This window comes from Antrostomus carolinensis, unplaced genomic scaffold (genome assembly GCF_000700745.2).
Source record: "Antrostomus carolinensis isolate BGI_N321 unplaced genomic scaffold, ASM70074v2 scaffold16594, whole genome shotgun sequence".
NCBI classification, from domain to species: domain Eukaryota; kingdom Metazoa; phylum Chordata; class Aves; order Caprimulgiformes; family Caprimulgidae; genus Antrostomus; species Antrostomus carolinensis.
The window spans coordinates 9502-21783 of NW_010308837.1; the positions used below are offsets into that span (position 1 = coordinate 9502).

The 12282-nt window shown below is 58.8% G+C and overlaps 2 protein-coding genes across 3 annotated transcripts in view; both read right to left on the reverse strand.

Moving 5' to 3' along the window:
- The window catches only part of NHERF4 (NHERF family PDZ scaffold protein 4), a 4409-nt gene extending 2259 nt beyond the window's left edge, over positions 1-2150 (reverse strand). The window contains exons 1-4 of the mRNA XM_029084485.1: positions 2102-2150; positions 719-746; positions 307-371; positions 13-100 (exon numbers count right to left, since the gene is read on the reverse strand). Coding sequence (XP_028940318.1) covers positions 13-100; positions 307-371; positions 719-746; positions 2102-2150 — 230 coding nt within the window. The remainder of the gene's footprint in view (positions 1-12; positions 101-306; positions 372-718; positions 747-2101) is intronic.
- Positions 2151-2240: 90 nt separating this feature from the next.
- Positions 2241-7617, reverse strand: NLRX1 (NLR family member X1). 2 transcript variants are annotated; one of them, XM_010165913.2, is made up of 8 exons: positions 7497-7617; positions 7218-7278; positions 6696-6793; positions 5879-6495; positions 4005-5419; positions 3070-3156; positions 2708-2959; positions 2241-2566 (listed from the first exon to the last, which is right to left on the reverse strand). In XM_010165913.2, the coding sequence occupies exons 1-8, from the start codon at positions 7615-7617 to the stop codon at positions 2248-2250; spliced, it is 2970 nt and encodes a 989-aa protein (XP_010164215.1). In that variant the 3' UTR covers positions 2241-2247. The 2 variants fall into 2 exon arrangements, with proteins under 2 accessions (XP_010164215.1, XP_010164217.1); XM_010165915.2 differs by lacking the exon at positions 7218-7278 and having other exon boundaries at positions 6696-6851.
- Positions 7618-12282: the final 4665 nt, after the last annotated feature.

A 12282-nucleotide genomic window follows, 5' to 3' on the forward strand; every position in this document is an offset into this window, starting at 1 on the left:
TGGCCATGGCAGCCCAGCTCCTCGTGAAGGCAGAAGCCAAAGGTCTCCGTGCTGCCCTTGCTCAGGAGGTAGAAGCGGGGTTCTCCCACACCGTCAGCAGCTGCATGGGGGCACAGCCTGTGAGCAGAGCCCTGCAGGGATCCTAACACGAGTTCTCTACCCCATCCTGGGCTGGGTCTCCCTGGTGCCTCACACGTTCACTCTCCCACAGCTTCCCAGTGTGAGAGAGCTCAGGACCCCTGTGATGCCCCGCTGCCAGAACCCTGTGCTGACACAGGGATGCCCTGGGGAGGTAAGGGTACTTACCTGTGTCCTCAGCTAGTGACAAGGCAGGGTTGTCGATCCCATCTTTGGGGTTAAATTCAAATTTTCTGAAATGATAGAGGGCAGGAGAGGCCACGTTAGTGCAGCAGCACAGCCTTCCCCCCACCCTCCCCAGCCCTGCCATGGGGAAGCCCGTTCCTCCCAGAAAGGGCCAGCTGGAGACACAGTTCCCGTGCCTCCTCTTCCTTGAGGAAAGTCAAGAGGGGATCTCCCTCTTGAACTGTCCCCCACATCTCTCCTGAGTTAACAACTCAAGGAAGACTTTCCCAGGGCAGATAGCTGGGATTGGCAGCCATGACCCACACCACCTCAGCTGAGGATGTGCCCCAGCACAGCCTGGCTGTGAGGCCATGGGTCCCAAGAAGCTCCCGGCCAGGGGGAGCTCAGCACTCACATGATGGATTTCTTGTCACCATCAAGCCCTGCAGAAGGAGAGGAGAGGTCAGTGCAGGAGGCAGTGGACTGGGAGCAGACCCCACAGTCAGGGCTTGTCCATCTGCAGGCTAAGCATGCCACACCAGGTGAGGTCAGTTTGCCGAGTCCACGCAGCCCCCCCAGCCCTTCTGCCACCCACCCTCAACTACAGCCTGTGCCTCAGCACAGCTCGGCCCTTGGCCCTGCAACCAGTGTCCTCTTGCATTTCAAAGCAGCAGGACATCTGCCACTTGGGTCCAACAGGCACCTGCTGCCCATCCCAGCAGGGTCCTGAAACGCAGGGGACAAGTAGGGCAAAGTGATGGTATGCAGAGGGAGGTTAGTCCTGGAGGATTACAGGGCTTTTGAGTGATGGATGAGAAGGGTGACCAGGGCCCCAGAGAGCTGACTGGAGCCAGGAGATGGAGACAGAGGCCTTCCCCTGTGCACCTCCCCATAAAACCCCTCCCCACCTCTTCCAGCACAAGGATTCCCAAACCCAAGGAGAAAGGATTTCTGCCAAGTGCCCCTAGAATGTCCATCTGCATTTTCCTGGATGCCTCTAGCTCCTTTCCATGGCCTGCCTAGGCTCCAATATTGCCTCGCTTCATGTAGGAGCAGAGCCTGGAGACGTGTGTGTGGGGAAGGGTCTCTGCAGGATGAAGTCCCTCTGCCCCAGCACATACCTTTTGTTTGCTTCATGGCTGCAGGGAATGCAAGAGGGAGCAAGGTACAGGGTGAAGTGGCAGAGAAGCCACTGTCCCCGCCTCTTCCAAGATGCCCCAGTTTAATGGTTAAACAGCCCCGACGTCTCCCCTGCCCTCCCAGTCCCAGGGCACTGCCAGCCCTCACCCAGCAGAGCTGAGAGCAGGGACCAGCACCATGGGACACCCAGCTTGGGAACAGATTTGATGTCCCAGCTTCCAGCTGCTCCCAAGGGCAGCCCATGGTGGGGAAGACCAACAGGTTTGGCATGGGCTGGAGCAGAAGTGGGCTGCCCCATCCTAGCCCTATGAGATGGGGAAGGGCCAGAGCCCTCCATTCCAACTGCTGGAGGGACAGCTGCACCAGCACCTCCACATTCCTCCCCCAGGAAGGGCCTAGAGAGATAGAGTCTCGACACTAGTGTACTTCAGTGGGATCAAAGAGGTGCACTTTAATGCTACCAGAGGTTTCACAAGCAAGCCTGAGTCCTGCCTCTCTGCCACTGCCGTGGCTCATGGCCAGGCCAGCAGCAGACAGGGTGCAGGAGCTGGGTCTCTACAAGCTCAGAAGAACAAGTCCCATTTGCTCCTGGCCTGGTCTCTGTACAGTTCTCCCACACTCCAACCTTGACTGCAGATGAGTGATGAGCCCCACCTACCCAGCACCTTTGACAGCTTTGGTAGCACCCGACCACTAGGCATCTCCATGCGGACAAGGGTGCAGGGGATGTGCTGCTGGGGCACACTCCAGTGTTTCCTCCCCAGTGGCACTGATCTCGTCCTGGCCAAGTGGGTGGACAGCAGGTTAGAGGGTCCCGTGCTGCAGTTTCCCCAGCATCTTCTTGACCTCACTCTCGACTCGTAGGAACTTGGCTTTCCTCCAAGGGTTGGCAGTCTGTCTTCGGCTGCTTTCTAGGTCCTGCAGGATGAGGGCAAGGTGCTGCCGAACGCGCTCGCGGTCCCAGAAAGGCAGGTTCTTCTGCACCACGTTCAGGATATTGGACCAGTAGTCAGAGACATCGGTGCCTGCTGTAAGGAAGACCAGTGCCCTGACGCCGTCCCGGTCCATCCGCAGGCTGTGAAGTGCCCGCTTGCCATCCTCACTGATATCGTTGAAGTACAGACTGTGGGTTGAGAGAAAAGGAGCAGGAGATGCTGTGAGGGCTGGGGACAGGATGCAGAGGCAGACAGGGGCTCCCTGCTCACTGCCACCAGGTCAGAGGCATTGCCTGCAAGAGGGAGGAGATGGGGTAGAGTGAACTCACTGCACTTTGTCCAGCGTCGCGTGCTTTTTGGCAACCTCCACCACGTGCAGGGCAGCTGTGTCCGTCAGGGAGTTGTAGCCCAGGTTGAGCTCCTGGAGGTGCTGGTTCTCAGCCAGGTGCTGAGCAATGACCTCGGCGCCCCGGTCCCCCAGCGCGGTGTGCAGCAGGGACAAATGGGTCAGCGACTGGTTGCCTGCCAGTGCCTCGGCCAGGTATTGTGCCCCCTGCTCACCCACCGGGTTATTTGCCAGCCTGGGGACACAGGAGCTCAGGGTAATGCCGAGGCTGGGCAGGGGACCGAGGGCCAGGGCACAGGCTGGGCAGCAGAGGCAGTTTCATGCAAGGACAGAGGCAGTACTCACCGCAGGTTGCTCACCACACACTTGTCATGCAGGAGCAGGTTGCGGATTTCCTTGCAGGCATCAGAGCCCAGGCTGTTGAGCTGCAGACTGATGCAGAGAAAGACATGGGAGTGGCAAGACCAAAACGGCTGTTACCAGTGGGGCTGGCAACCCTGCTCTCTCCGTTTTCCCTGGCCCTCCCCATCACCATCCTACCTGGGCTCCCCAGATGAGGCCACACAAGGCTTCCTCTCCAAAAGAGGACACACTGGTACCACACCAGAGCTTGGGTAGCATCAGCTGGCAGAGCCAGTGCCAACAGAAGCAAGGGAGGGGAAGGGGGTGCAGGGTCCGCAGGGGGTGGGTGTAGGTCTGAGGAAGGATCAGGACCCCACCAAGCCCCTCTGAGCATCTGAAGGAAGGAAGCGCTGCACAGCCCCACTGCACAGCCGGGTCCATTTCTGACGAGCACGGCTCGCCACCCCCTGGGCGACAGGAAGACTGCAGGGACACAAAGGGACGGGAACGGAACCTTCTGCCTTCCCAGCCTGGACTCCCACCCTTGTGCTGTGTGTCTCCTGCTCGGAGTTAGCAGTAGCAGAGCTACACGGGGATGCTGGGTGGCTCCGGGAGGCCAAGCAATGGCAGGGACCTGGCTGTGCCAGGGGAGCTGGCAGCCCAGCCTGTGGTACAGATGCGAGAGCTACCCAGATTCCTACAGGAGAGTGTGTTGGGACTTCAAATCCCAGCATGCAGCCTCCTAGTGAGGCAGTTCAAGGAATGTTGCACGTTGGAAGCTGTAGTCCCCTAGGTCTACACTGAGGATAAACATGGGCACGCATGCCCTTCCCTACCTTTGCCACGCTCAGGCTCCTTGTGTATCCCTGTGATGGGCAGAGGTGAGGGAGAACCCAATTCCTGAGACCTGCTCAAGGGCATAAGGTGGTAGTACTCACTGGAGAGCTTTGCATCGCAGCAGGACAGGGAAGAGGATCTTCAAGCTGCTTGTGTCAAGGTTGCAGGAGGTCAGGTTCAACTCCTCCACCTCGTGGCACGTGGTGCCCATGACAGATGCCAGGACAGAGCACTTGAGAGGGGTCATCTTGACAGATGAGAGGTTGACAGTCTGTAGGGAACGGATGGCCTCAGCTGTGAAGCGCTCGCTCTGGAACTCATGCAGGAAGAAGAGGTAATCCATCAGCTCGGAGGGGGGCAGCCCCTTGCGGCTGTTCCCGATGACTGTCTTCTTCATGGCCTTGGCAATCTCAAAGGCTGCCAGGTTCTTGATGGAGCAGCCCAGCTGCTCAAGGATGGCACGGTTACGGCGGGACAGTATCCCACCCATGAAGATGGGGAAGAGCTCAAAGACTTCATCATCAGGGGCCTCATCAGGATGGCGCATGGGGCCCTCCACGCCTAGGATGCTGGAATTGATCTGGTCCAGGACATCATCGTTGTAGTAGTCCTCCTCTTTGAACAGCTCCTCTGCCATGGTGTGGGCAATAGCATCTCGGTCCTTACCACTCAGCCGGGAGAAGTAGCGAGGAAAGATTTTGAGCAGGTTGAAGAGCACTGGCAGGAAGCGCAAGGGTAGCACCTTGGAGATGATACTCAGAACAACAGCGACATCTTCACTCACCTTCCCAATGACTTCTGACAGCTCCTTCCCCACTCTCTGTGCTAGGGTCTTCTTCTCACCCAGCACGACATACAGGGCTGCCAGGTACTCCTGCATAGCAGGGATGGTGAAGACAAAGGTATGCTCTTTGCCTGGCTGCACACATGGAGTGAGGAAGAAGCTGAAGACATCGCTGCGAAAGACCTCCAGGAGATTGAGCTCACTTTCAGTCTTCATCTCCACCTCAAAGCACTGCTGCAGGTCATCCTCTGAGAAGCAGGTCTTGCGGGACATCACCCCTTCATAAGCCAGCTTGCCCACCATCTTGGCCACATACTTCATCATGGAAATGTTGGTGGGGTCGGTGCTGTCCAGCACCTCCCCGCTAAAGTTGAGCCTCAGGAAGCTGGTGTAGATGCCAGTCAGAGTCTGGCTGGGAGGCACCGTCCTGGTGAAGTAGAGGAAGTGCAGCGTGGTGCACACTAGCCAGCAGTAAGAGGGCAAGAAGCAGGCAGCAGCTATTTGGTTGTGGCGCTCCAAGTTCCTCGACAGCATCTCCACCAAGTTTTCCTGCTCACCTGAGCTGCTACCTGCACTGCCCTCTCCACTGCAGCCAGGCTGGCTGAGACGCATCTGGAAGTACAACTTCTGCAAGTTGGTGTCAGGGAAGCCACAAATCTCGGCGTAGCGTCCCACATACTTGCCAGGGATCCGGCGCACTGCCGATGGGCGCGTGGTGACAATGATGCTGGCCTGGAAGCAGAGGGCTGGGTGAGTTTGGAGGTGCTCCCTGCGTGGCTTTGATCTAAACTCAGGGTCCCAGGTGCATAACCCACACAGAGGTGCACAAGGATCACCCCACCCAGGGGATGAGGTTCAAGAAGCTGCTGCCCAAAGGGTTGGTTCAAATCTGGCCCAGGCAGAGGGGACAGAAGATCTTTCCCCATCCCCTGCTAGACGTTATATCAAGTCTGGAATACCACAGCCCAGCAGACTGCTGCCTTTGCCTTACCAGGCCTCCCCAAAGATCCCACAGAGATAAACCAGTAACAGTGATGTGAGGCCACCTTGGTGTGTCCCTCCAGGAATGGAGGCTGCCTGTTTGCTCACAGCCAAGCTGGACTACAAGGAATTAGCACAATGGCCGTGCCCCACCCCAGGGCTCACCCCCAACCTTTCTCCAGCATGAAGGAGCTGGAGAGAGATACTGACCTCTGGCAGGAGGTATTTCCGCAGCAGGTTGACCACGATGGCAGAGGGAGTCACAGGCTCATTTGGGTCGCAGCACAGCTCCGTGCCAGCCAGACGGAAGTCCAAGTTGAGGCGCTCCAGACCATTGAGGATGAAAAGCACCTTGAGGTTGGAAGCACCCAGTGTTGGCACCACATCCCGGAGGTGCTGGTACTTCTTGGTTATGAGGCGCCGCAAGGAAATGGGGGCATGACTATGAGACAGGTCCTCACAGGAGAAGGGAATGACCAACTCAAAGCGGGGCAGGCGACCATGGCACCAGTCAACCACCATCTTCTTGATGAGGGTGCTCTTCCCTGTGCCCACGGTGCCATACAGCACCACATTTTTCACCTGCCGCCCACAGGCATCCACATCAAAAAGGTTCTGGAGGCTGATAACCTGTCTGCAGGGCTGCTGGAGCTGGTTCTGGATAGTTAGGTCAGGTGAGGGCTTCAGGATCTCCTCCAGGGAGCTCTCTCGGATCACTGGGTCCACATGGACTGCATCCAGCGAGAAGGAAGGGCCAAACTGCCTCTCCTCATTGGGCTGGTGGCTGAACCATGCAGATAGACTCTTCTGGTGTTTCTTGATGGCATCTGGGAAGAGGAAGGTGCTTGACAAGAGAAAGGCTTTTCACAGGCAGAGGACCAGGGAAGTTGCCTGCCCCAAGCCACTGCAGTGAGGTGACTGCAGAGAGGACAGAACCCAGTTCTTACCAACCCTCACGCTACCCAGGACAGCAGCTGCCCCCAACTCACTATGTAGGACCCTTCATCCTCTTCAGCTGCGAGCTTACCAGAAGAGGCCACATTCCTCAGCTGGGACAGGCCATGGCGGGAGGAGCTGGGCTGGACAGAGTGCTCCTGGGACCCTCCCTGGTAGCGAACACAGCCCCTGTAAGAGGAGGAAGACTGTCCTGAGGAGAGCAGAGACCAGCAGCTCCAAGCCCTGCCTGGGGCAGGGGGGCGCAGATCTCAACTGAGTGCTGTGGGAAGTGCTGAGTAAAGCCATCTCACCCCTTCCTTCCCCCACACCAAGGGAGAGCGCAGGGCTGGGGCAAAGACATGGCTGGGAACTGAAGGAGGCAGGTGAGCAAGCCATGCGCTGTGCGTCCCCAGCAAACCCGTGGCAAGTCAGAGAAGTTGGGCTGAATTTAGAGCAGGCAGGAAGCTGGCTCTGGGTTGTTTTCTAGGTGGAGGCAAAGCAGCATCTCTGCCCACAGAGCCCTGATGGTCCCAAGGCAGCCAGCTCAACCACCCAGGTCCCATGGCAAACAGCCTCAGGGCGCAATGGGCCAGGCAGCTGCATGGCCCTGTACCTCGGTAGGGAGATGCCACTTGCACGAAGGATCTTCCTGAGGCAGTAGCCACCTCTTGTGCCTAGGGGGGGAGAAGAATGCACACAGTCAGGGATGGCCTTCTCCAGCCCAGCAGAGCTACCACCACTGAGCTCACTGGCTGCACGTGTTGCTGGGGTGACCCACAGACTGCACAGGTTCCACTGTGCAGCTAGGGAGGGATGTCCACCAGGGACAGGGCTTCCTTTGGGGCAAGACAGATTCAGGGTCACAGTCCCACAGGCACAGAGCCCAGCTCACCTGGTTCTGAAGCAGCACACAGATACACACTCCGGGTCCCCCTGCTCCCTGGCAGGGATCGACGCAGCTGTGTCCAGCTGCCCCAGGGCAGGCAGCTCTGGCATTGCATGGCCCGCAACATCCTCTGCCTGAAAGAGAGGGGACAGCCCAGAAGGCAGGCTGGGTTCCTGGACCTGCCAGTTCCCTACTCCAGCCCAGCCTTGCAGCCTGAGGCTGTACCTAGCCCCAGCCCAGGGACACTTGGATCAGGAATGACTCACTCCCACATCTGACCCCACAAGCCCACCAGCCATGGGGAGCACTGGTGGGCTGGCTGTCAGGGTGGCTGCAGCAGAGCTGAGCTGGCAGAAGCATGTCCTGCCTTGGAATCCCCATCCAGCACCCTTCACAGACCTACCTGGGCATTGCCTTGGCTGGGCTGCAGCCAAGAGGGCAGCAAAGTAGGGCCCCGAGGAGGTGCTCGCCCTGCCAGGCAAGCCTGTGTGCCCCCCAAAACAACTCCAACCACCCAGGGCCTCAGATGGGACCAGCCACATAATTCACTGGGGGCACAAAGGGTGGAGAACGTTCTCCTCCTTGTTAGCAGCCAAAAGTCACTAGCCTAGACTTGGCTGCAACAGTATAGCTGTAACCACCATAACCAAGAGGACAAAAGCGCTGGGGAGAGGGCAAGCTTCCTCCTCCCAGGCTTGACAACTTGACATTTTAGGGCTTTCCATTAGAACAAACCAACTGCCCTCCCCAAAATGCCATGAAATCCTGTAAAACCGGGAGCTGGGAGAGAAGAGGCAGCAGGGAGGAGCTTAGGAAAAGCAGAAAACAAAAGTGATCCCATACCCACGTGCATGGTGGCTTCACCCAGTTCAGCACTGGTGTGCCCCGGGGCTACCCCGTGGTGGCTGGCCCTGCAGAGCAGTGCTGTCCCATGGCAAGCAGCCCTTGCCACCACTGAGCCCTCTCTCCTGCTTTACCAGGGGTGCTGAGCACAGCCTCCTCCCACCTAAAGCAGTTGGGGAGGCTGCAGCCAGTAGCAGCCCAGGCACTGCCTTGCCCAGTGTTACCTCCCCTGATACGGTCCAGTCCAGTCCGGCAGAACCGGCTGTGCCGGCGCTGACTCAGGCTCCCGCCCCAGCTCAGCGGTGTGATCAGCCAGGAGCACAGGTTGTGCCAGCCCCTAACGTCTTGAGAAACTGAGGCACGGGGAGGAGGGTCCAAGCAAACCCCAGCAGATAGGAAGGGACAGAGTGCAAATCTCTGCATTTGGCCTCCCCCAGGAGAGGATGAGCAGGGTGACAGCTTGCTCACACCTCCCACAGCCCAGGCTTCTTACAGTCCCTGGCCATGTTATCCAGATGGAGAAAATAAGGCAGGGAGATAGGGGCAGGGGAGCTGACCTTGAACATGGGTGTCCTGGCCTCCAGGCTTTTGCAGCAAGTGAATCCTGATGAGTCCCATGCCTGCCTCCCTGGCCCTTCCCTGCACCCTCTGCCGTCCCGGCTACACCCCGCGCTGCCGGCCTGCTGCGGCTCCCCTTCAGGGACCCCTGCCACATGCCTGCCCACGCACCCTCACTCTCTGCTTACCGTGGCCTCTTGCCTCCCTGCTTCCGTGTCCAGAGGGACGCGGTGGCTGCGACCCTGGCAGTGTGGTGACCTGGAGCCCGGGGCAATGGTGAAGCCGGCGCTGAGCAAGGCGAGAGCGATGGCTGCGCCTAAAGCGGCGGGATCACCTCCAGCAGGACTCCTGGCCAAGGAGGCTGAGCCCACAGCTCCCTGTGCTCGTGCTGCCAGGTGCTGCTGAGCCCCTGGAGGAGAGCTCGGTGCTGCTCAGCTGCCTCCTTCCATCCCTGCGCCGGGAAGAAGCTCCTCTCCGGAGGTGGCTGTGTAACTCCCGCCAACGCCCACCTGTCCCATCCCGCCCCGCGCACGGCGGCTGCCAGCTCTGCCGAGCAGGGCAGGGAGAGCGGCCACGGCCCCGCTTTGGGGATGTGCCAGAGGGGCTGGCAGGCACAAGGGCAAGGAAAAACACGTGTACCCCCAAACACAGAGACACAGTATAGGGGAGCTCCTGGGGTCTTACCAGTGGTGCTGGAAAAGAGAGGTTTCTGTTGGACACATCTGGTGGCTCTGCTTCCCGTGGTCAGCTGTGCAACGGGAGCTCTCAAGGACAAGTCCTGCTCCAGAGTGAAATACCCATGTGCTCAGCTGCCACCACCTCACACCGAGCACAGTGCAGGGAGTGGGACAACAGGAGCCCCACAGGGAAAACAGCCCAGGGGAAGCTGTGCTGGCAGGGCAGCCAAGCACCACCTGGTTTTACCTGGCTGTGTAACACCTGTGCATGGACAGACACACAGACACACAGACACACACACACAGAGTTCACACTCGGGTAACCCCGGAGGCCACACTTGCACCCCCAAGGCCTGCACAGAGCCCACACAGACATGCACGTCCCTGCACATCTTTGCACACACTCAGCACCCTTCCCCAGCAATGTGTGCAGCCACCCACCCACGTGCTGCCCCCCAGCACCCACCTCCACCCCCTGATGCAGGGATGCCTGTTGGTGTACACAGGCACACACATCTCCCCTTGCACCCTTGCGTGCATGTCCTCCAGCTGCTCAGGGAGGGGAGGCATCCAGGCAGTACACTATAAATATAAGTTTTATTGATGTGTGAAATCCAACAAGTACAGCTGGCATCTCAGAATGACTGAAATTAGCCACAACATCTCCACCTGCTCAACAGCTCCTGGGGCTCTCCGGACACTGGTGAACACCAGCAGCAAGCTGAGATCTGGGCACCCTGTCCCTTCAGGGCACTTACCTCTGTGTGTGGCACAGCCCAGAGAGCCAGAAGGGCCCTGCCAGCAGCCCTCTGCTCCCCTAAGAGCCCAGGGGCTCACCTCCACGCTGCCTGGTTCCTGCCAGTCTGCAGCTGCAGGCAGCCATGCCCTGGCCCTGTTTCGCAGCCTCCTCCTAGCAAGGCAGAAGGACTCAAGCAAATGCCACCCACACACAGCTACCACAGCAGAGCTACAGCTGTGCGAGGAGACTCCCTTGGCCTTTGAGCCATTATCTGCATCTTCTTTTGGAAAAAAGCAGCTCACCTCTGGTTATGTGGAAGCATAGGTTTCAATAGCTTCACCTCTCTGCGTGGTCCACCTCTGCCCTGTATCACACATGCAGCCCACTGTACAACCTCCTCTGCACGTGTGGACAAGGTGAAGGTTGGAAAACCAGATGGTCCAGCGTGGCAGGGATGCACAAAGAGATCACAGGCAGCCACAGGCTGCCCAAGGGCACCAGGAGCTCCCATGGCAGAGGGACAGGACAAGTGGTGTCCACACACAGCGAGAATGAAACACTGTTTTATTGCCTGATTTGAGAGAGGGGTTAAACCCTGGGAGAAAGCCCATCCTCTCCCTGTCCTAGCCCAGACTCCCCTCCAGCAAACCCTAGCACCAGCAGGTGATGACGCATTTGCTCTTGTGCATGTGACAAAGGTGGCCTGGACATGCGTGGAGGTGAGAGGCCATACCCCTGCTTGCCTGCCTGCATTCACAGGACGCACTGGGGAGAGGCAAGCTGATACAAGCATGCCTGTGGGCTGAAGGAGCCAGGCTAAGGGGCTGAAGGAGTTTTAGATGGGTTGAGGTTCAACCGGTGCTCCCAGGGAGCTGGAGCCATGGCATGAACCACACCCTCATCCATTCAAAGTGCATTGCAAGGGAAGGCAGGAGAGGAGAGGAGGTGTGGGGGAAGAAGCCTGCTCTCCTCCATCACACTCCTCGTGATTATCCAGACGCGTTACCTGGTGGGATTCCTGTAGCCAGAAGCACCCACAGCCCCACTCTCCTGCTCTGATAAAGTGCATCCTCACTGCTGTGTGCCAGCTCAGCATGTGGGTGCTCCCCACCCACCCAGGACAAGGCAAGACCCAGCCTGGGCACTCCTAGCCCCAAACTACAAACCAACCAGTGTTATTGCCAAGGGGTCCTGCCCAGCTTAGAGTGCCTCTCCTGCCCTGAAGAAATCGTTCCAGAGAAATGCCTGCTAGCCAGAGGGCTGGAGCAGCCCAGCCTTGCTCCACTAAGGGCTCCCCAGAGCAGGGCAGCTCTATCCCATCCTTCTGCCATGCCAGGGCAGAGACAACCCCCTTGCCCTGCTCCTGCCAGGCAAGGGCTCACCCAGGCAGTAGAGGGGCAATAAATCCTGAGTGCTTAGCCCAGCCACGCCAGCCTGCAGGGCTCAGTGCAAACATGTTTGGTTCCTATGCATTCCTCTGTGCCTTCCACCATCTCTGGGATTGTCCTCGCTGAGAGGGAAGGGGCAATGGATGGCCCAGTTCTGGCACCTCGGCTCAGTTTGCTCCTTGGGCACCATCACGGGTGCCTTTGCCTGGGGCAGGGTCTGCCAGACCCAAGCCCTCTGTGCCACGGCATTGCCCATCACTCATTGCGACCCCTTCGTACCAACACATTCACTTGCTGGCTCTGCTGAGAGTGCTGGTGCCCTTCTCCAGGGTGCCTCAGGCCTCCCACTGCCCTGGCCCTGGGGATGAGGGGTGCCTGCCCCATAACCCCCACTCCCCAGTGGGGAGTCCTCGCCCAGCTTGGCGACACAGTCGTCCTCCATCTCCAGAGCTCGTCCCAGCCCTCTGTCCTGCAGTGGTCTCGTACCGGGTCAGCCAGGACTCCGCAACCCGCGCACTCACCGGCACAGGAGACCTGGGCTGTGCTGAACTGTCCTGAAGATCTTGGGGGTGCTGCCAACTGCCCTG